Source organism: Suncus etruscus, chromosome 7, assembly GCF_024139225.1.
Source record: "Suncus etruscus isolate mSunEtr1 chromosome 7, mSunEtr1.pri.cur, whole genome shotgun sequence".
Classification (NCBI taxonomy): domain Eukaryota; kingdom Metazoa; phylum Chordata; class Mammalia; order Eulipotyphla; family Soricidae; genus Suncus; species Suncus etruscus.
Window position 1 is genome coordinate 90,127,481 of NC_064854.1, and position 25,070 is coordinate 90,152,550.

At 36.6% G+C, this 25,070-nt stretch overlaps 1 protein-coding gene across 1 annotated transcript in view; it reads left to right on the top strand.

Moving 5' to 3' along the window:
• Positions 1 to 25,070, top strand: part of DNAH9 (dynein axonemal heavy chain 9) — a 704,007-nt gene that overhangs the window by 57,982 nt on the left and 620,955 nt on the right. The window contains exon 13 of the mRNA XM_049776731.1: positions 22,922 to 23,177. Coding sequence (XP_049632688.1) covers positions 22,922 to 23,177 — 256 coding nt within the window. The remainder of the gene's footprint in view (positions 1 to 22,921; positions 23,178 to 25,070) is intronic.

The window sequence follows — 25,070 nt, forward strand, 5'->3', positions numbered from 1 at the left end:
TCAACCTAGTACTCAAAGTTCTTGCTATAACGATCAGGCAAGAAAAAGATATAAGGGCATCCAGATAGGAAAGGAAGAAGACAAGCTCTCATTGTTTGCAGATGACATGATACTCTACTTAGAAAACCCTAAAAATTCTACCAAAAAGCTTCTAGAAACAATAGACTCATATAGCAAAATGGTAGGCTACAAAATTAACACATAGAAATCAATGGCCTTTTTATACACCAATAATGAAAGAGAAGAGAAGAAAGTCAAGAAGGAAACCCCATTCACATTAGTGCCACACAAACTCAAATATCTTGGAGTCAACTTGACCAAAGACGTGAGTGACCTATACAAAGAAAACTATAAAGCCCTGCTCCAAGAAATAAGAGTGGAGACACGGAAATGGAAACACATACCCTACTCATGGATTTGCAGGATTAACAACATTAAAATGGCAATACTTCCCAAAGCATTATACAGATGTAATGTGGTCCCTCTAAAGACACCAATGACTGGAAGTTCTTATCATAGCAAATAGGCAAGAAAAAAATATCAGGGGCATCCAGATAGAAAAATAAGAAGTCAAGCTCTCACTGTTTGCATATTATTGATAATTTATCTAGAAAACCCTAAAGATTCTACCAAAAAGCTTCTACAATAGATTAATGTAGAAAAGTGGCAGGCTACAAAATTAACGCACAAAAATCAATGGCCTTCTTATACACCAATAATAATAGAGAATAAAAGGACATTAAAAAACATCCTCATTCTCATTAGTGTCATATAAACTCAAATATCTTGGTCAACTTAAATAAAGTCATGAAGGATGTATACAAAGAAAACTACAAAACACTGCTTCAAGGAATAAAAGTGGACACTGAGAAGACTTGACAACAACAATGACCTGCTCTACAGGACATGGTTCTCTCTATTGCCCCTTAAGTGTGAGGTGAAATGAGAGGATGCTCTGCACCATCCTGACTGCAATATGGGATATGCAGACTCCAGGATCTTTAATACAGAAGCATGATACCAACAACAGAGACTATGTGAGGAATTGAGGTGTATTGCCACTACAGACGATGACTTGAATTGGACAAACTAGTTTGCCTGGAGCCTTGAGTCAGTCCTGTGCCGGGAAACTTCAGGGGTAGGGTCTCCTTGTATTTAGACCATAATTTTTCTTTCCATGTCCCTTATGTTTTGGTGGGCCTATGCAAACAAATGCCACTTTAATATCGTTTTTACTATGTTCTCTTGACTCCAATCCTTAAGAAAAACAACCCACTAAAACTTTTGAGGTTAACTTAAACTAGTAAGCATGTGCATGGAACTAGATAAATGTACTTTGCCCTCAATGTTTAAGGAGTTACATAAGTCTAATGTCTTTAGATTATATGGTGTGCTGCTAAGAAATAATATGTACTACAACTGGGGATTTGAGGGACAAAGTAATTGTATTGTACATGGGTTCAGTTTTGTGTTTCTTAATGTTCTTTGGCTGAAAGTTCAAGGCTGGGATATCATCGATGGGATTACCGAGAATCCTGTTTATGGGTGATTGGGCTTCCACTGTAACTTTACCCTGTCCTCTTTCTTCGCATCTTTGTTGTCATAATTAAAATAATTTTAAAAAAATGGAGAGACATACTCTGCCCATAGATTGGTAGGATTAACATCATTAAACTGGCAATACTCCTCAAAGCATTGTACAGGTTTAATACAATCCCTCTAAGGATACCCATGACATTCTTTAAAGAAGTGAATCAAATACTCCTGAAAATATTTGGAATAATAAACACTCATGAATAGCAATACCAACCCTTAAAAAATGAGTATGGGAAGCAAAACCTTCTCCAACTTTAATTTGTATTACAAAGCTACCGTCATTTATACAGCATGGTATTGGAATAAAGACAGACCTTCAGATAAATGGAATAGACTTGAGCATTCAGAAAATATTCCCCAGACATACAATCAATTAACCTTTTAAAAGGGGGAAAAATGCAAAATGGAGCAAGGTAAGCCTCTTCAACAAGTGGTGCTGGGTCAACTGGCCAGCTGCTTGCAAAAAATAAAACTCAGACTTCCATGTAACACCATGCACAAATGTCAAATTTAAATGGAATAAGGACCCGGATATCAGACCTGAAACCATAAGGTATATTGAACAACACTTGGTAATACTCCATGACATCAAAACTAAAGGCATCTTCAAGACAGAAACAGAATTCTCCATACAAGTGGAAACAAAGATAAACAGATAGGACTATATTAAGCTGTGAAGCTTCTGCACCACAATGAAAATACTGTCTAAAATACAAAAGCCACGCACAGAATGAGAGAAACTATTCACCCAATGCCCATCAGATAAGGGGCTAATATCTAAGATACACAAGTTACTGACAGAACTTAACGAGAAAATTTTTTCTAACCTCATCAAAAAAATAGGCAGAAGAAACGAACACTTTGTCAAAGAAGAAATGTCCAAAATGCACATGAAAGAATGTTCTACATCACTAATTATAAGGGATATGCAAATCAAAACAACAATGAGTTACCATCACATACCACTGAGAGTGGCACACATCACAAAGAACAATAGTTCTGGTGGGGATGTGGGGCAAAAGAAACTTCCATTCACTGCTGGTGGGAATGCCATCTAGTCCAGCCCTTATAAAAAACAATATGGAGAATCTTCAACTAACTGGAAATTGAGCATCCATATGATCCAACTATACCACTCCTAGTGATATACATAGCAACATAAAAATTCAATAGAAAAATCCCTTCCTCACACCTATATTCATCGCAACACTATTTACAATAATAGCCAGACTCTTGAAACAACCAAGATGCCCTTCAACAGATGAATGGCAAAAGAAAATGTGGTACAGTGGGGCCTGGAGAGAGAGCACAGCGGTGTTTGCCTTGCAAGCAGCCCATCCAGGACCAAAGGTGGTTGGTTCGAATCCCAGTGTCCCATATGGTCCCCCGTGCCTGCCAGGAGCCATTTCTGAGCAGACAGCCAGGAGTAACCCCTGAGCAATGCTGGGTGTGGCCCAAAAACAAAAACAAAAACAAAAAAGAACCAAAAAACAAAAACAAAAAGAAAATGTGGTACATATACACAATGGAATATTTTGCATCTGTCAGAAGAGATGAAGTCATGAAATTTTCCTAAACATGAATGAACATGGAAACTATTATGTATAAAACCCATCAATATTAGGTCTATAAACCACAGTGGAAAACTGGAAAATAAATTGCCTTTCATGGAAGCATAGTAAGGATAAGGTTATGTTTTCTGCTAAATATCCTTTCTCATGTTTTTTTCCATTGTTTTAGGACATTTGATGTTTTATCATTATTTTACTTATATTTGGAATATATAAAGTTCAATTTGTGCTGATCTCCTTTCTGTAAGTTCATTCAGCACAATCCTCTACAGGTAGCATTAAATAGCATGACTTTTTTATTATTATGAAAACTTCTATAAAAATATTTATAGGTTGATCCAGGCTGACCTGTGGGGCTCGTTTCTGCAGCTGGGGCTGAGCCACACTGTTTGTCAGGTAGGGGGAGGGGCAGTTGACCCAGGCTGACCTGTGGAGCTCAGTCACTCCAACTCAAACCACCAAATGAAAAGAAATATGGGCAAACTAAGGAAGACACTAACAACTGAGGATATGGAGAAAAATCCTAGCAAGTTCCCAAGTCCACCAAAATGCATGGGTACAATAGATGAAGACCTAAAAGCAACATTGCAAGCCATGGCAAAAGAAATCATGGAATCACTAGCCAGTGAGTTCAAGAAATCCATTGATTAACAAAACAAAAAACTCAAAGAAGAACTTTTATAAAATATGAAAGAATCCATACAAATGGTATTAAAGAAAATAAAATTTGTCTTAGCAATCCATAGTAGCAGAATTACAGAGTTGGAGAATCACATAGAAGAACTTGAAGAAAAACTCCAAACCAAAAATGACAAATAAGTCAATAACGAAATAAAAGGTAAAGCACTGGAAGAAAAAAGTTAGGTATTTAATGAACAAAGACAAAATAATCTATGGATTGTAGGAATAATAGAAGGGGATGAAATAGGAAAAGGGGAGAAGTGGTTAGATAAATAATAGCAGAAAACTTTCCCACCCTCTGGAAAGAGGCTTCAGTGCAAATCCAGGAGGTGAAAAGAATCCCTAATTAAATAGTCCCTAGTACACCAATACCGAGACATATAGTAATTCAAATGGCAAAACACAAAGATAAAGATAAACTCCTTAAAGCAATAAGGGAGAAAAAACCCTCAAGTACAAAGGAAGGAATGTAAGAATCAAACCATATCTCTCATTTTAAATAACACAAGCAAGAAGACAGTGGAATGACATATTTAAACAACTGAATGAAAGAAAATTACAATCTAGTACCCAGAAAAACTTTCATTCATATGAAAAGAAGGACTAAAACATTCTCCGTCAAAAAAGAACTTGCATTAAATGCACAAACAAAACAGATTCTAAATAATATACTCAGAGATGAATTACACAATCCAAAACCCTGATTGTAACAACCACCCTACACAATACAACTGCACAACAGCCCTCCCTAGAAATAATCTCTTTAAATGTCAAAGGACTAAACTCTCCCATTAAAAGACACATAGTAGAGACTTAAATCAAAAAACAAAATCCAGATTTCTGCTGCCTGAAAGAATTACACCTACAAGTACAGGATAGACACAGGCTCAGAATAAAAGGGTGGAAATCAATTATACAAGCCAATGGAAACCAAAAAAGAAAAAGCTGGTATAACCATTCTTATATCAGACCAAATTCAACATCAAGAAAGTGATCAGACAAAAAAAAGGGCACTACATACTAATCAGGGGAACACTAGATGATGAAGTACTAACTCTGGTCAATATTAATGCACCAAATTCAGAGCCAGAAAAATACAAACCTATAGAAACATATGGAATGTAATGTGATAGTAGTAGGAGATTTCAATACTCCACTATCACCACTGGACATATTCACCAGACAGAAAGCTAGCAAAGAAATAAAAGCCCTAAATGAGAAATTAGAAGAACCTGGGCTAATAGACTTATATAGGGCCCTCCACCCCCAGAAAGCAAAATTCACATTCTTCTCAAGTGTACATGAAACCTTCTCTAGAATAGACCATACCTTAGGATATAAATCTAACATGCATAAAGTCACAAATATAAAGATTATTAGAAGTTCCTTATCAGATCACTATGAAACAGAGATCAAGATTGACAGTAATAAAAAGCTATAGAGAAAATGCAGCTCCTGAAGATTAAAGAACATGCTGCTCAACAATAGTTGGATCAAAGAGGAACTCAAGGAAGAAATAAAAAGATTACTTCAGACAAATGACAATGAAGAGAAAAATTGTCAAAAATCTATGGGACACAGAAAAAGCAGTAATTAGGGGGAAACTCATAGCAATATAGGCCTATGTCAGGAAAGAAGAGGACAAAATCAACAATTTAAAGGGGCATCTTAAAGAGCTAGAAAAACAGCAGCCAAAAAAGAAAAACACAAATGAGAAGACACGAAATAATAAAATACAGAGCAGAAATAAATAACATAGAAAATAAGAAAACAATACAGAAAATCAATGAGAGCAGGAGTTTGTTTTTTGAAAAAAAATAAACAAGATTGACAAACCACTGGCAAGACTCACCAAAAGAGAGAGAGAGAGAGAGAGAGAACACCCAAATAAATGAAATCACAAATGAAAGGGTAGAGAATAAAACAGAGCCTCAAGAAATCCAACACATCATGAGGACTTATTATGAACAATTTTACCAAGTCAGGTTTGAAAACCCAGAAGAAACCGATAGATTTCTAGAAAAATACCATCTTCCAAGACTGTATAAAGAGAATGTAGAAAGCCTAAACAGGCCATTCAGATCTGAAGAAATTGAATCAGTAATTAAGAAACTTTCCAAGAATAAAAGTCCAGGTCCAGATGGTTCTACATGTGAATTCTATCAAAAATTCCGAGAAGAAATACTACCACTGATCTACAGACTCTTCCAAAACATTGAAAAGACAGGAATCCTACCTAATTCCTTGTATGAGGCTAATATCACACTCATTCCCAAATACGGCAAAGATACCTTCAAGAGAGAAAACTACAGACCAATCTCACTAATGAACATAGATGCAAAAATCCTCAACGAAATCTTAGCAAACCAAATTTAGCACTACATCAAAAAGATTAAACATCATGACCAAGTAGGTTTCATACTAGGCATGCAGGGATGTTTCAACATACACAAATCAAACAACATCATACACTACAGCAACAAGAAGAAAGACAAAAATTACATGTTTATATTAATCAATGCAGAGAAGGCATTTGTCAAATTTCAACACCCATTTATAATGAAAACACTCAGCAAAATAGTGTTGAAAGGAACCCACCTCAAGATAGTTACAGCTATCTATGAAGGGCCCACAGCTAACATTATTCTTAATGGCAAAAAAACTGAAAGCATTTTCACTTAAGGCCAGGAACTAGGCAAGGCTATCCACTCTCTCTACTTTTACTCAATATAGTTTTAGAAATAGTAGCAATAGAAATAAGAAAAGAGAAGGGAATCAAAGAAATCCAAATTAGGAAAGAGGAAGTCAAACTGTCTCTTTTTGCAGATGATATGAAGATATACATCAAAAACCCTAAAGAGTCCATAGTAAGACTCCTAGAAACAACCAATATAGCAAAGTGGCTGGCTTCAAAATCAATACACAAAGGATGGTAGTGTTTCTCTATACAAATAACAAAGTAGAGGTGAAAGGTAGTAATGATACAATCCCATTTAAAATAGTATCCAAAAATATCAAGTACCTAGGTATCAATGTTACAAGAGAAGTGAAGGACCTTTACCATGAAAACTTCAAAACTCTCTAGAAAGGAATTGAAGAGACCTAAGGAAATGAAGAACATCCTATGTTCATGGATAGGTAGAATCAACATAGTCAAAATGACTATCTTACCTAAACATCTATATAGATGCATGCAATCCCTATCCTAATCAGACATCATTTTTAAGGATTTAGAACAATCAATTATAAAATTCATCTTGAAGCACAAAATATCTATGGTAGCCAAATACATACTGAAAAATCAGAAGCTTGGTGGCATAACTTTACCTAACCTGAAACATTACTATAAAGCTATAGTGATCATAACAGCATGGTACTAGAACAAAGACAGAGTCTCAGATCAGTGAGTTAGAACAGAATATCCAGAGATAAACCCCCAAATATACAGTCAACTAATATTTGAAAAAAGAACCAAGAACTTAAAATGGAACAAAGACAGTCTCTTCCATAAATGGTGTTGGAACAACTGGATAACTACCTGTAAGAAATTAAAAATTGATCCATACCTCACACCTTACATAAAAGTCAACTCAAAATGGATTAAAGACCTTGAAATCAGACCTGTTTCCATGAAATTTATTGAGGAAAAAGTCAGAAAACTCAAAGACCAATCTATCAGAAAAGTTTTGAGGATAGAATGCAAAATGGCAAGAGCTTTAGCATCATATCTAAATAAATGGGACGACATCAAACTAAAAAGTTTCTGCATGGTGAAAGAAACCCTACTTAATACTAGAAGACAGCTAATGGAATGGGAAAAGTTTTTGCATTCAACACATCAGATAAAGGGCTGATATCTAGAATATACAAAGTACTCAGAAAAAAGCTCCAAAAAGTCCAGTAAAGCCATAGAAAAATGGGGAGAAGAAATGAATAGACACTTCTCTGTGGAAGAACAAAAGATGGCCAGCAGACACATGCAAACATGCTCACCTTCACTCATCATTAGGGAAATCCAAATCAAGACAACAATGAGGTACCACCTTATACCAGTGAGAATGGCTCAATCAAAAATAAAGGGAACAATCTCTGTTGCTGGGGATGTACTAAGAAAGGAACTCTCAACCAATAATGGTTGGAATGCTGCCTGGTCCAACCCCTATGGAAAAAAGTGTGGAGAGTGCTCAGTAAACTCAGAATTGAGCTGCCATATGACTCAGCAATTGCTCTCCTGGGTATTTATTCCCAAGTCGGAAGAACGTTCATCCCAAGTATGTGTGCACCCCATTATTTATTGCAGCACTCAACACAGTAGCCAGGACTTGGAACCAGCCTTGATGTCCAAGAACAGATGCTTGGATGATGAAGATGTGCTATTTATACACAATATAATACTACATAGCAATTAGAAATGATAGAATCATATACTTTGCAGCAATGGATTTACAAAATATTATGTTAAATGAAGTAAGCCAGAAGATGAAGGATAAACACAGAATGATAGCACTTTTCTGAGGTACTTACAATATACACCATATATACATTTAATACTCCAGGAACAAATACAAAGGTCTAATAGACTAGAAATGCCAAGGATAGAACAGGTATATAATTAGCCTTTACTGCAAAGGCCTATAATAATGTCTTAGGGATCTTATATAAGGTTACAGGTGAAGAATTTGATTGGAAGCCAGAGACTATAGTGGAAGTTTTTTATAAAAATGTGTTTTAAAGTCTTAATATTACTCGATTTAAAATAACCTCACAGCTTTTCTGTTCATAGGGGTTCTTGGATACAAAGGGCGGATACCCTAATTTGACACCTCAGTGCTCAGTCACACTAGATAACATATTCAGTTTGCATAATGAAAATGTCTTGATAAAACACTCCAATATACCCTTTTTCTCTGGTTTATAGCCTCTATTAGGACCTAAAGCATGTGACCATTCAGACCACTGAAACACTCAACTGCGAACCACAGACTTATATTACAGGACCAAAGACATTTGGGCAAATTGACATTTCCTTTCTCTCTTCTTTCTCTCTTCTCACTATTTCTTTCTTTCTCCCCTTTCTTCTTCCTCATCATCTTGACTTATTAATTAACCTTATTTTTACTATTTTTCTGTTCTCATTTTTTTACTTTTCCTTCCTATTTTTCTTAAGCTACACCTAAGCTAATTATTTATCTTAATTCAACCAGTTCTTAAGACCTAACCCATCCTATTGAGGTCATACCTCTAACAACAGCTTAAGAAAAGATCACTATTGTATGTTTCTATGTGGGCCTAAGTACATAGAGGACTCGCCTATGAGAGCCAAACCTAAATTGTAAACAATCCATGCTATAATGTATATAGCCCCTCCTATATACTAACCCTCCTCTCCACCTTCAGAAATCCTACTATCCCTTCACCCCACATTTCCAATTCAATATTCCATCCTATTAACATTTACCCTCAGTTCTTAACCCATTCAGTATCAAGACTTGACCTCCTGCACCAATAAGCCATCAACCTTAACTTCACCTGTTTTGGTTCTGCTTGATACAAAAACCTACAAGAAAAAGTCTTGCCGAGGATAATAGCTCAGGTCAATTCCAGGGCACAGAGATGATGGAGCCTGACACTCTCACCCCTAAATGCACCAGCAATATAATATACTGCAACCCTCGGTGGGGGACCCCTGACCCGCAGGGGTGTGGGAATGAGGGTCGCTAGTAATTTGTGGGTTTACTCGAGCAGGTCCGATCTGTGAAGAAAACTTAAGAAGTTAGTAAGAAAGACTCTCAAGACAACTCACGCTTGTTCAAAAGGGGTTTATTGCCCGGGGAGATCAGCTTTTAAAGGCAAAATACGTCAGGGGGGTGTTACAGTTTTCCACCAATTACAATTGCAAGCACTCATTAGCATAAACTGGGGGCAGGTAATAGGGAGGGGTAAAGAGGTAGACTTGAGCACAGTTTGTACTGAAAGCACAAGTTTACACTGAAAGTATAAGATCCAAAACAGGGTCTTATAAATTTTACTCAGTAAGCATAAATAAAACATCAGCTGTAAACATATTAATCTTTTGCTAACACAAATGCAAGTTGCTCTATATTTTTCTTTCTGGCTGGGTATATTGGGCTGCTTTGAATTTACTTTAGTGTTTGTCTATTTCCTTTGTCCTCAGGGCATGGGTGCCTCTGGTCACGTGGCTAACAAGGTCAGGGATTTCTGAGGCACCTTTGTTCTAGGTTCCATCAGTTCGGCTCCCCACAATACACCACCATTTCTTCTTCAAAGGCATATTAAAAATGGGGAAAGTTTATGTATTGAAACAAGCTCTTATCTTCTATGGATATGAACTCATACTTTACAATACAGGGGCATCTCCCACCTTGAACATATGTCATGTGATCCTAATGTAGACTCCATGTTATTAGACAGTGACCATCCAACCCTGAGCCCTAGATCTCAGACATAGAATTGACACAGTTCTCCACAACAGCTCCAGGAACCAAATTCCCTTTGGGACATTCTTAATACTGCTCTGACACCAACATGCACCAGTTTTTATATGATATCCTCATAATGAGAAAATGGCAACAACTTGGACTAAGAACAGGTTGTCTTACCTCACCTCCTAATGATAAGATAAATTCAGAAGACATGCCATTCTTTGCTTGGTACAAAAGCCAACTTCAATATCTACAGAAGACTGTTTTAACCATGACTGGGCAGAACTTATCCTAGGACCAATAAAAAAAAAAAACCCTAGTCTAGGCCTTGGCCTATGATCTGTACAACAACCAAGTTCTCTAACTCAACTCCAGAGATCTGAATAAGACAACTGCAACTGAGCATATCTTCTGGAAACATAAGGAAAGACTCCATCCTATGCTTTATCCTAGAATCGGGGCAAAAACCAAGACCAGCAACTTGAGAATACTGATTAAAACTGTTTTAATGATGGAACAGAACTTCTAGATCCATAAAGAAAGATCCATCCTATGCTCCATCCTTTGACCTATGCAAATACCAAGATCTCTAGCTACAGAGGTAGGATTTTATCATCCACGATAGAACAGAAAGTTTCCAGACACCACCAAAGGACCAAGGGGAGAATAAAAGAACAAGTATGGAGCCTGTATATTCCCATGACAGTTTTCTTCAAGGGTGGAGAAACCCTGTATCTCTTAGGCCAAGGGAATTCCCTTTCTAATTTCCCCAATATTTACTGTGCCTATGCAAGGGGAATAAACCTTTTTTTTTCTTTTGGTTTTGCTGTTGTTGCTTATTTTCTCCCCATGGGTTTTCTTTTTTATGTGTGTGTTTTGTTTTTTTATTTATTTATTTCAGGACCGTTGTTATTGTTTTGTTGGTATCTTTATTATTGTGGTGCTTTTCAAGTTTTTTGTTCGATTTTTTTTAAAAAAAATTTTAGTAGTTATATTTCTCCCTTTTTCCCTTTCTTCTCTTAAACTGATATTTATAGCTTCTAGAAGCTTGTTTGATTTTTGTCCCATTTTATTTTTTTCTTTTCTTCAAACAGAATCACATAATTTGAACCATCTTATTTTGCCTCACCAATTGATGGGAAAATAATGGTGGGTACCAAGACCAGACAGTCGTATGAATGTTAAGTAAAAAAAAAGATCAGACTTAAACACCAAATCCAAAGCAACGACAACAGAATTACCAACCAATCTACAACATGCTAAACACAGAGGGGACCACTTATACTAACAACCCGGGTGGTTAAAGAGGGGGATATGAGATGCATGCTGGGAACAGGAGCGGAGGGAGGTCAACATTGGTTGTGGGAATGCCCCTGGTTCAATGTCACTATGTACCTAAAAAATTACTATGAAATATTTTTAATCCACTTTGGTCAAAATAAAAATTTAAAAACTATATATTTATATTTTATGAAGTTCAAGTGCTTATCCAGTCAACTATTCTAGAATAGGGGCTGTTTTCATTTATTGACTATTATAGATAGTGCTGCAAGTAAGATGGCAGTACAAACATGTCTCATCCATCTTGTTTTGTATCCTTTGGGCTATATCCAAAAGGAGAGTTTCTGGGTCAAACGGAAACTCAATTTTAAGATATATCAGGACAACACATATTGTTTTTCAGAAGGCTGAACCACTGACATGGCCACCAACAGTGAATGAGAGGCTGTTTCTCCCTACATCTACACCAGCACTGTTTTTTTCTTTTTTCTTGTTGTTAATGCCAGTCACTGTGGTGTGAGGTGATATCACATTCTATTTTTGATTTATGTCTCCTGATAATGAAGTGAAGCATTTTTCAGGTACTTATTTTTGCCATCTAATTTTCTTTGAGAAATATTTTTGTTCATCTCTTCTCCCATTATTTTTGCTTTTGGGGTCACACCCAGCAGTGTTCAAGGGTTACTTCTGGCTTTGCCCTCAGAAATCGCTCCTGAGAGGGGGGACTATATGGGATGCTGGGATTTGAACTTGTCTGTCCTGGTTCAGCTCCTCGCAAGGCTAACACTCTGCTATCTCTCCGGCCCACTCATCATTTTTGATGGAGTTAAATTTTTTCCTCATTAAATTGTCCCAGAATCTTATACATACTGAATACTAACTCCTTTAAAGATGTACATTTAGTAAATAGTCTTTCATTCTGTGCACAGCATTTGTATTCCAGTCATTGTTAACTTTAAGTTCCAGAAGATTCTTAATTTAATAGTCTAATTTTTTATCTTTGCTTCCATTTGCTTGATCAGTGGTGTTTCATTCTTTAACAAGTGTTTAATTTGTATGTAATAAAGAGTTCTGCTTGCAATTGCCAATAAGTGTGTTATGAATTAAGTTATAATATCAAGGTATTTTATCTTTTTGATTGGACTTTTGTGCATGACCTTAGTAAAATTCTGAGCTAATTTGTTTTTGCATGCAGCTAAATAATTTTATATCACCACTTGCTAAAGTGACTTTTCTTGTCCAATTTCATCAATTTTGCTTCAATATTGAAGATAAGCTAATCATATATCTGAAATCAGATTTCAGGATACTCAAATAAATTTTATTGATTTAAGGGTCTGTCTATATTTCAGTACAATGCTGTTTTAATTATTTTCACTTTGCAGAACAGTTTGAAGTTGGTGAAAGTGAACATTTCATCTGCTTTTCCCAAGGAATGCTTTAGTTCTTTGTGGAGATTTATTGCTCAATATGAGTTTTAGGAGCATTTGAGAGTAGTGTGTCTTTGAAGTCTGAAAGAATTCACTGGTGAATCATTATGGGCTCAGCTTTTTATATTTGGAAAAGCTTTTGGTTAACATTTAATTGTCATCAAGAATGATAAATCTGCTCAAGTAATCCAAATTATCTTTTTTAATAATAATTTTTATTTTGACCAAAGTGGATTACATATCTTTCACAGTAATATTTTAGGTACATATTAACATTGAATCAGGGGAATTCCCATCACCAAAGTTGTCCTCCTTCCAACCCCATTCCCAGCTAGCATCCAAATCCCCCATCTTTACCCCCCGAGCCTGCTAGTATAAGTGGTTCCCTGTGTGTCTAGCTTACTACTTAGTGATAATACAACTGTTTGTTCTTGGTACCCTCCATTATTTCCCCCTCAATTTGAGAGGCTGAACTAGATGGTTCAAGTTATGTGGTTCTGTTTGAAGAAAATAAAAGCAATAAAATGGGGTAAAAATCAAATAAGCTGAAAATGGGTGAAGTCCTTCTAGAGGCTCTCAACATAAGTTTGATAGAAGAAAGGGAAAAAGGAAGAGAAACACCAGAAAAATACACAAAGAAATATCTAACAAAAAAACCAATGAGCACTACTGCAATAAAGACAAGCACCACATATTGACCATGGTCCTAAAATAAAAACAAAATAGAGAAAAAAAATTGGAAATAACAACAACAATATCAAAACCAAAAAAAGTAGATAAATAAATAAAAAATTATTTTGTGTTTTCTTTTCCTGCATAGGCACAGTAAATATTGGGGACGTTAGAAAGGAAATTCCCTTGGCCTAAGAGATACAGGGTTTCTCCACCCTTAAAGTATACTGTCATGGAAATAACTACAGACTCCTTGCATGTTCATTTGCTCTCCCCTAGGTGCTTTTGTGGTGTATGGAAGACTTCTACTCCATCATGGGCGATAAAATCAGACCTCTGTATCTAGAGAACTTGGAATCTGCAGACTTCAACGAATGAAGCTTATGATGAAGTCTTTCTTTGTGGTTCTAGATGTTCTGTTTCTTCATGTCGTTTTAATCAGTCTTTTGTATTTGATAGTCTTGGTCATTGTGCTGATCCTAGAATGAATTCTATGTTTCCAGAAATCCTGTTCAGTTGCAATTGTCTCAGTCAGACCTCTGGAATTAGAGATCTTGGTTGTTGTATAGATCGTAGGCCAAAACCTAGACTAGGGCTTTTTTTATTGGTCCCAAGATACGTTCTGCCCAGTTATGGTTGTCACAGTCAGTCATCTGTAGATAGTGATCTTGGCTTTTGCACAGATCAAAGGATGACAAGTCTTCTGATTTTATCTTATAATTAGATGGTGAGGTAAGACAACCTGCTCTTCGATCAAGTTGTTCCCATTTCCTCATCAGGATATCATATCAATACTGGCATATGTTGGTGCCAGAGCAGTATTAAGGATGTCCCGGAGGGGGTTTGGTTCCTGGATCTGTTTGGAGAACTGTGTTCTTTCTATGTCTGGGATTCAGGGTTCAAGGTTGGACGGTCGGTGCCTAATCTCCTGGGGTCAAGGTTGGGTCCACAAGACATATGTTCAAGATGGGAGGTGCCCCTGTATTGTAAAAATATACGAGTTCTTATCCCTAGTAGATAAGAGCTTGTTTTTGTAAGTAATATTTACCCCTTTTTAGTTTGTCTTTGCAGGAAGAAATAGTGCTACATTTTATTGCTGGTGCATGTGGGGGTGGAAAGAGAAGAAAACAGAAACAAGACAAAAAATAAAAATATATATACTCACATACATATAAGAAAAAAAGAGGTTTTAAATGAATTAGAAAAGTAATTAAAGGAACAAAGTAATGCAGGAGACTACCTTACATTTGGGAAAAAACAGGTTAAGAGGTATTATATAGGTCTTAAACTTATGAAGGAAGTATAAGCTTCCCCATGGTCTTTTGAGATTTTCTTGTGGAGTGTGGGATCTAGGGCGCATTTTCATCACACACCCTGGTCTTCTTAAGATTGAAGAAAGATTTTTAGCAGAGAGGTCTTGGGTAGAGTTCTTGCAGTGGGGATCCTTTTGGAACTGAGTCCGGTATCAAACAACAGTCTACGTTAGGGAGAGGTGATAAGGCAGTCCACATAACGTCAGTCAGCAGGGGTGTTGGTTGTAATTTCTTGCTGGGGACGAGGTGTGGGTCTGAGTGGGTATCTCTTCGCTTGGGTGCTGGGTAATGGCTTATTGGGGTAGGAGGTCGGTCTTGATGCCTAATGGATTAAGAACTGAGAGTGAAGAGTTTTAATAATGTGGAAAGTCAGGTTGGGATTGGGGGGTGAAGGGATAGTCGGATTTCTGAAGGAGAGAGATGGAATAGTATATGGGAAGGCTATACACAGTATAGGCATGGGTTATTTACACTTTATATTTGGCTCTCATGAAGGAGTTCTATCTCGGTGTGCTTATGCCCACATATAAACATACAATAGTTAGCTTAGGTATGGCTTAAGAGAAAGAGGAGGAGAGAGCAAGAAATAGATGAGAATAGAAAGATAAATATAGTACATATAAGGTAAAGAAACTAAAAGATCAACTAATAGAGATTGGCTGATGTATCAAAGTTGGGAGGTTTTCCCAATTTCTAGGGACTTTGTTAATGATGGGGTTGGGCCTCCCTGTATGAAGGCTTCAGGATTAGGTGATGACTGGAGCAATTTTGGATACACATAGGTTTCGTATCTTGAGTACTAAACAATGTGTTAGTGAGGTCTATCTATATAGGTGGTTACCCTATGCAGTATTGTCTGCAGTACCTTATATATCAAATTTCCTTTCCTAAAGAGGAAGTAACAGTGTGGTTTTCATTTTACATGGATTCACTTCATGATAATGAGGAGGAAATGTGAGAAGAAGAAAAGGGAGAAAGAAAGAAGTAGAGAGAAAAGAGAAAGGGAATGTTAGTTTGCATGAACATGTTCTATGAGTAGGCCCTATTCTATGAGACTTTTGGTCACAGTTTCTTGCTTCCATGGTCTGGCTGGTCACATGCTTCAGGTCCTAATAGAGGGCATAACCTAGAGATAAAGTGTATGCTAAAATGTTTTATCAAGGGCCAGAGAGATAGCATGGAGGCAAGGTATTTGCCTTTCTGAGCGATCTCTGAGTGTTAGACCAGGAGTAACCCCTGATCCCTGCTGGGTGTAACCCCAAAACCAAAAAAAAATGTTTTATCAAGACATTTTCATAATGCAAAGAGAGTATGGTATCTAATGTGATTGAGCATTGAGGTGCCACCTTAGGTTATCCACCCTTCATATATCAGAACCTCTGTGAACAGAAAAGCTGAGAGGTTATTTTAAATATAGTAAGATTATGGCATTAAAACATAGTTATGAAATGATTCCGTTGGAGTCAGTGACTTCCCATAGTATTTTTACTTGTAATCCTATATAAGATTCCTAAGACATTATTATGGGCCTTTGTAGTAAAAGGCTGATTACAAAGCTGTTCTCTCTATGTTGTTGTTTCTGCTATTGCTGGTTTCTATGTTGTATAATGTGTAGTCGAGGCTTTGTGTTGTTCCTCTTCCACTTGTTTTGGACACTACTCCCAGTAAATGTTGACAATTACAGTGTTTGGAGTTTCTACCCTGTTAAACCCTGTTATTTGTTCATGGAGCATTACCTGTATATATGGTGTATATTTTAGGTTCTTCAGAATAGTGCTATCATTCTGTTTATCTTTCTATATATATATTGGTTTTTGGGTCACACCCAGCAATGTTCAGGTGTTACTCCTGGCTCAGGGATAAGGAATCGCCCCTGGAAGGCAAGGGGGACCATATGGGATGCCAGGATTTGAACCACTGTTCAAATGTTCTGCATACCTCCATGCTATCTCTCCAGCCCTATTCTGTGTTTATCTTTCACCTCTGGCTTATTTTATTTAACAATATTTTGTAGATCCATCCATGTTGCTACAAAGTATATGATTATATCATTTCTAACTGCTATGTAGTATTCCATTGTTTATAAGTACCACATTTCATGATCCAATCGTCTGTTGTTGGACATCAAGGTTGGTTCCAGATCTTGGCTATTATACTGAGTGCTGCGATAAATAGTGGGGTACACACATACTTGGGATGAATGTCCTTCTGACTTGGGGATAGATACCCAGGAGAGCAATTGCTGGGTCAAATGGCAGCTCAATTCTGAGTTCTTTGAGCACTCTCCAGACTGTTCTCCATAGGTGTTGGACTAGGGGGCATTCCCACCAGCAGTGGATGAGAATTCCTTTCATACTGCATCCCCACCAACAGAAATTGTTCCCATTATTTTTAATGCGAGCTATCCTCACTGGTGTAAGTTACCTCATTGTTGACTTTATTCTGGATTTCTCTAATGATGACTGAAGGTGAACATGTTTTTATGTGTCTGTTGGCCATATTTCGGTGTTCTTCGGAGAAGTGTCTATTCATTTCTTCTCCCCATTTTTTATGGCTTTATTAGATTTTGTGGGGCTCAACTTTATAAGTACTTTGTATAGTTAAGATATCAGCCCTTTATCTTACATGTTGAGTGCAAAGATTTTTTTTCCCATTCTGTTAACTGTCCTCGAGTATTAAGTAGGGCTTTTTTTTACCATGCAGAAACTTTTTTAGTTTGATGTCGTCCCATTTGTTTATGTTTGATGCTAAAGTTCTTGCCATTGACAATTCATCCTTGAAGATTTTTTAATATGTAGGTCTTCAAGTGTTCTGCCTATTTTTCCTCAATAAACTTTATAAATTCAGGTGTGATTTCAAGGTCTTTAATCCATTTTGAGTTGACTTTTGTAAAAAGAGTGAGGTATGGGTAAATTTTCAGTCTCTTAGAGGTGGTTTTCCAGTTGTATCAACATCATTTGTTAAAGAGATTTTCTTTGTTCCCTTTCAAGTTCTTTGCTCTTTTGTCAAATATTAGTTGACTGTATATTTGGAATGACTGTATATCTCTGGAAATTCTGTTCCAGAACTGGTCTGCTGCTCTTTCTTTCATCCAGTATTGGTATTGCTATGTCTTCTAAGTTTATATTGATTAAAAATGGAGAGAGTGGCCAGCTTTGCCTAGTTCCTGACCTTAGTGGAAATGCTTTCATTTTTTTCACCATTAAGGATAATGTTGGCTGTGGACATAGATAGCTGTAACTATCTTGAGGAAGGTTCCTTCCAACACTATTTTGCTGAGTGTTTTCAACATGAATGGTTGTTGGGTTTTGTCAAATGCCTTCTCTGTGTTGATTGATATAATCATGTGGTTTTTGTCTTTCTTGTTGGTGATGAGGTGTATGATATTGATTGATTTGCGTATACTGAACCATCTTGCATCCATGGAATAAAACCCACTTTATCATAATCTCTTTGATGTAGTGCTGGATTCGGTTTGCTAAGATTTTGTTGAGTATTTTTGCATCTATGTTCATTAGTGGGATTGGTCTGTAGTTTTCTTTCTTGGCGATGTCTTTGCCATCTTTGGGAATGAGTGTGATATTAGCCTCATAAAAGGAATTGGGGAGGATTACTGTCTTTTCAATAGTTTGGAAGAGCCTGTAAATCAATAGTAGTAATTCTTCTTGGAATATTTGATAAAATTAATCTGTAAAGACATCTAGACCTGGACTTTTGTTCTTGGGAACACATGGCAGACAGCAGCCCTGGGCCCCAAGACGCTGCCCAGCGGACACCTTTCTCCACCACCTGGGATTCCAAACTTCACTCCGGGGCTCAGGGGGTCAGGCTGTCTTTAACATACCCAAAGGTTCCAGGAGGAGAGGCGCACACTTGTGGTTGGGGAGGGGAGCAGTCCCAAGTTCACCACTGGTCTACAGATCCCAGCGGTTTCCCAGAGGTGCAGGGCAGCTCAGGGGCTCTGGGCAGCACAGCTGAGCACCTGCAGGGGATAAGGCAGGGAGTTCCACGCTCACCACTCATGTACAGGTCCAAGGGGCGTCCCAGCTGCCCAGGGTGGCTCAGGGGTGCTGGACAGCTCAGGGGCGTGCACGTGGGGGGGGGGGTCAGGGAGGGAGTTCCACGTTCACCACCCATAGAAAGGTCCCAGCGGCATCCCAGTGGTGCAGGGCACCCCAGGGGCCCACATTATCTTGTTTTAAATTTAAGAGTTTATAGCATTTCCAGAATTTATACATTTCTTTTGTTGTGTTGCTTTTTAATTTTGTAGCATATTTTTTTCCATATTCTAGTCCAAATACTACTAATGTAATTTTGATTATATTTTAAATTTCTTTGGTATCTGATATGACAAACCCTTTCTCATTCTGTCTCAGTATTATTTTGTTCAAAAGCTAACTCTTGCTTTCATTGATCTTTGGGATTTGGGGGTTATCAGTTCATTATTTTCTGCTCTTGGTTTTATTAAATCCTTCTCTTTCTTGCTTTTAGTTTATTTTTGGCCACATTCCAATTTCCTAAGTGGTTTAATTAGGTTAACTTATTTATTTAGGCCCTTCCTTCCTATTAATGCCTTTTAGTTCCTTTCCTCATTTGCATTTGTTTTATGAATATTTTGATTTCCTATTTGAATCCCAATCTGACCCACAAATTGGTCAATAGTGAGTTGTTTATTTTCCAGGTGTTAGAGTTATTTCTCTGAATCTGTTTGGAATTTAGATTTATATCTTGTGTATAGTGATCTGCTTAGTAGAGTATATGTCCTTTAATCATATGGAGGTGTAGGTTTGTTGTCTATCTTAGAAAATGTCCTATATGCTTTAGAGGAGAGAATGCATTCACTTTTTGGTGATGAAAAACTTTTATATGCATATAATGTGTATAAATATGCATATACACACACTATCTCCCTAGAACTCTTTCTTTTATTCCTTCCTTCAAAGTCAGAATATCCTTTTTTAGTTTTCAGCTTGGTTGGTCTATGAAAAGGTGACAAAGCAATCTTTTCTTTTATAACTACTATTGTGTTGATATTCTTTCATAAAGTCTATTAATAATTATTTTAAGAATTTAAGTATTTTATGTACTCTTATTGAATGCATATGGTTATAAATGTTACTGTTTTCTTATGTGCATATCCCTTGATTATTAAGAAATGACTATCTCAGGGCCGGGTAGGTGGCGCTGGAGGTAAGGTGTCTGCCTTGCAAGCGCTAGCCAAGGAAGGACCGTGGTTCGATCCCCCGGCGTCCCATATGGTCCCCCCAAGCCAGGGGCGATTTCTGAGCACATAGCCAGGAGTAACCCCTGAGCATCAAACGGGTGTGGCCCAAAAACCAAAAAAAAAAAAAAAAAAAAAAAAAAGAAATGACTATCTCTCATAACCTTTTGGGGCCTTATTTCTATGTCATATGATAACCACCTCAAGTCTTTTTAATATAAAATGTTTTATTTAAGGATCATGCATGTCATAGTTGATGAAAATACATTTGTTCATTAGTATTTAGGAGTAAAATTATTTTAAAAAATAAATGAAAGAAAAACTAGAATGCAGCAGCAAGAAAATGTATTAAAATCATTGCAATTTTATATTGTTTTGTTTTGAGGCCACACCCAATGTTGCTCAGGGGTTACTCTTGGCTATGTGCTCAGAAATTGTTTCTGGCTTGAGGGAGCATAGGGGATGCCATGGGATCGAACCGCGGCCCATCCTAGGTTAGCACGTGCAAGACAAAACGCCCTACCACTTGCAACCCTGCTCCAGCCCATAAATCATTGCATTTTTAAATGAGATCATAAAGTCATGGTCATAATGTTTAGTAACCTATTGTTGCTAATTGACCATATTGTTACTCTTTTTTTTTTCTGAAAAGTAGGTGGCTTCAGATACATATCAGTGTCCAAATTGTATTCCTAAAGGTATGACAGTAATGAAAAAAATTGGAGTTGGCATGTATTATTCCTTAACTTTTGTAGAGTATCTTTCAACTACAAGGCTTCCAGAAATACAAGGAGGCAGTGTGACTAAATAGTGGCATTCCTGGAATTTAGTCAAATGTGTTTCTACAGAGAGTTATAGTTAATTGGTGAAGCTGGACCATTGGTGAAGTGGTGATTGTGGGTAATGGGTGCAGCAGGAATGGCTTTAGCAGAGCAGAAACATGACCTACTCTCTCCTCCCTAGATACATAGCTTTTCAGCTATGTAGCCAGTGTACCCAGAATTTTTCACATCTTAATTTGCATCTCTTTTGAGGCCAGAGTGAGCCTATGAGCTGAATAACTGCAGACAAGACAACAGCCTTTTTATGGGAGTTATTTGTTTAAAGGATTGTCTTTAAAGTATGTCTTTGATTTGTGTTTGCTCTGACTATTCAGATGTGTTTCTTACAGGAAGGTGATGTTGAATTTAATTTTCAGATCCATTTTGCCAGACTTTATTGATTGGGGTATTTAATACTGTTTATCATTTCTTTATATCTGAATGAGAATCTGACTGAGTGAATTATTCTTATTTCTTTTTCTTTTTTTGGTGTTTGGGCCATACCTAGTGACACACAGGGGTTAGTTACTCCTAGCTCTGTGCTCAGAAATCACTCCTGGCTTGGGGAACCATATGGGACGCCAGGGGATCAAACCGTGGTCCATCCTAGGTCAACCGCATGCCAGTCAAATGCCCTAATGCTGTGCCAAGGCTCTAGCCCCCTAAGTGAATTATTCTTAGTGAGGCATTCATTTTGTTGATTATATTTCACTATACCCTATCACTGTATTCAGGCCTGAATCATTGCTTGTAGGTTACACCTTATTTTACCTAAAAAAAGATCATCCAGATTTCCTTTGTGTGCTTGTTTACAACTTGGATTTACCTAAAACGGATTGCCTTACTTGTAAATCTGGGTACAACTGGCTCATGATAGCCTGAGCTATCTTCCCTTACTGCCCCACCCAGGTGTGTGGGCTCTGTACTCAATAAAAACAACAACTCCTATAGGTAGCTTGCTCGCCACAGGAGATAAAAGACTTCCAGACTACATGTGTTTTTATCCTCACTCTGGTTTGGATTATTTCATTTACAACCTGATTCAGACTTGTTCACCTGGGCTGAGAGATATGGTATGAGGGGTGATTTTACTTTAGCTTGTGATAAATATGCCGTAAAATTTAAGATTATATAGGTGACTACCACTAAATGAATCATTGGGGTTACAGTATTTTCCAACTACCCCTCATAGGCTTTTGTGCTACTTTAGTATGATTTCTTTTGTAGTCTGGGGCATGTCTTTTTAACTTAATTCTCATTATCTCCCTAACTGGCACAGAGATATCTGAAGGAGCTGCACTGAGTGAAAGAGATAATTTTTCAGACTAATTAGCAGACCATCATTTATTAAACTATGGAACTGCCTTCTGACCTATGTGAGAGCTTGTTTGCTACTGTTAGGATGGCCTCTGGTTCTTTTCCATTGACAGGAGCACTGTGGTTTCTGGGTACACTTGGAGACCATTTCTGAAACTGAATTGCTGACTTCGGACTTTGGGTGTAGCCAGGATCAGTGGTAGAGCTGGTCCATTTATGGAGGGCATCTCTGATCCTCTCCCAGCCTCAGGACTGGAAGAGCCTTGCCTTAGGACACACTTGTAGACACAGTTAATTAGTCCTCCACTTTGTGTACATGCTGAGAGTGGTCTCAGCATTCTATCCTCTTGCTTTTAATTTACAGATTTGCTAATATTACTCCTTTTTTAGTTAATATTTACGTTTTCAGCTGAACATTTCATTCTCCTTTTCAGTGATTAAATTTTAGGAATCTGTGAGATCTGAAGTTAAGAAAGTCTTTGAACTGCATAAAGTTTTTTTAGTTTTTGAGTCATATTGCCATTATTGACTGCCACTGAACTATACTCACCTATGTTTATTCTTCTTTTATCCAGCTGATTTCTGTGTTGAAAGAAATGAGTTATCTTGAACCTAGGCATTTGAAGCACATCCCTGAGACTGCAACTGCCATGTTTTCTGCCAGGAAATTTTATCAACAACTTGTTGCTAATTTGGAATTAATGACAAATTGGTACAACAAGCTTATGAAATCTCTGCTAGAGGTTGAATTTCCATTAGTGGAGAAGGAACTGGAAAATATTGACTTCTGCTTAAGAGCTGCAGAGGAGACTCTGAACTGGAAATCAGAAGGTAACAGGACAGACCTGGAGTCTGAGGAAAATATTGAGTGTTAAGAAAATCTAAATTAAAAGCTTAAACCTCATTTTTCTCCATAGCTTTCTCAATGTAATTTTAAACAAAAATATGTTTTCACTTCAAGCATACCTACAAGAAAGAGTACAAAGAGTTTATATCCCTTTTCTGATTATATGACTATAATATAATATATTATGTAATATATTTAATATAATATAATATAAAATATTATATAATATATTTATTATATCTATAATATACAGAATATAATCTATTATATAGAATATAATATGACATATAATTATATAATATATATTCACATATATGAATTAAGTTGAAAAGACATACCCCTAGAACACAATATATAATGTAATATATGATATAATAATATAATATTTAATATATTATATTCAATATAATACAGCATAATGTAATATAATATAAAACTATTTGATTATATTTAGAAATAAGTTGCTATTCACTTTAGGAGGATAGCAGGTGACATGAGCTTCCAGCTCACATTAGACACTATATTTCATGTTAAAATTATTTTACTGTGTTTTTAAAAGTTTTATTAACTGTAATATACACCTTACAAAACAGACTGTGATTTAAAAAGATGTAGAATAAAAAATAAAATGAGATCAGACATATCAGGAAAATTAATTTTTACTCTAAAAAAGTTACAATTTGAAGAGAAAGTCACATAGAAACTTGGAATTCCAAATTACATGCAATACAACTTTTTTTCACTACACAAAAAGAGAATATGCTTTTAAGCATCTACTAGTTGAAGTGCTGAAAAGAAGTACTATGATTAACTCAAATAAAGTCATCAAGTGGTTTTGGTGTACACCAATGGCAAGAAAACAGTTTAAGAATGGAGCTATAGTAAAAGGAACAAAGCATTTGCATTGTGTTGGCTCACTTTATTTCAATATATAGCACCACATATGGTTCCCCCAAGCACTAACATAAGTGATCCCTGAACAGAAGGGCCAGGAAAAAGCTTTGAGCACAGCAGGTTTGTCATCTTCCCTTTCACCAAAAGTTATTATGTCTACCACATTAATGATAATAAATACATAGTACCTCTACTAATACACCAAATATTGAATAAAGTAAAAGTGTAAATGGGGGGGGGGGGGCTAAAGTGTGAGCACAGCATGTAAGGTGATTGATTTGTACTTAGCCAACCCAGGTTTTAACCCTGGCATTCCATATGACCCTTCAAGCCTTCCAGGAGTAATTTTTGAGCACTGCCAGGTTTTACCCAAACAAATAAACAAACAAAAAGTGTACAGTAAAAAACAAACAAAAACTTAAGTTTCAAATTTAGCCAATATATGCTGTAGAATAAGCTTTGAAGTGGTGATCTGTTTTTATGCCAATAATTATGGCCACATAATAGTCTACACATAGTATTCAGGAAAGTGTATATTTATGAGGTTGAATATTTGGCATATACTAATGAGAAATATATTGACATAATATCATAAATTATAAAAATGACAGAGAAATATCAGGCATGGGTGTTATTTTTATAATGATAATAGCAGATCTAAGAGACACTATTAGTCTATTGATTAGTGTTGTTCCCAATGGGCTGGGATTTTTATCATTTAAAGCCTCTGTCTTGGCTCAAAGCTACTACAATGTGAAAAGGTGGCTTATCCAAGGGAGATATTATCATATTCTCCAGACACAAGCCTCAGCCCAATTCACTATCTTTTTAGCCTTAAAAAGACAGTTATTTCCATTAAGTTGTCTGAATGGGGGTACAAAATTACAGCTTTGATTATTCAGCTACCGTTCATAACCAGAGTAATGATAAGAGTTGATATTTTTGTATAACAATGAAAATATTCTGGTAATAAATAACATGCA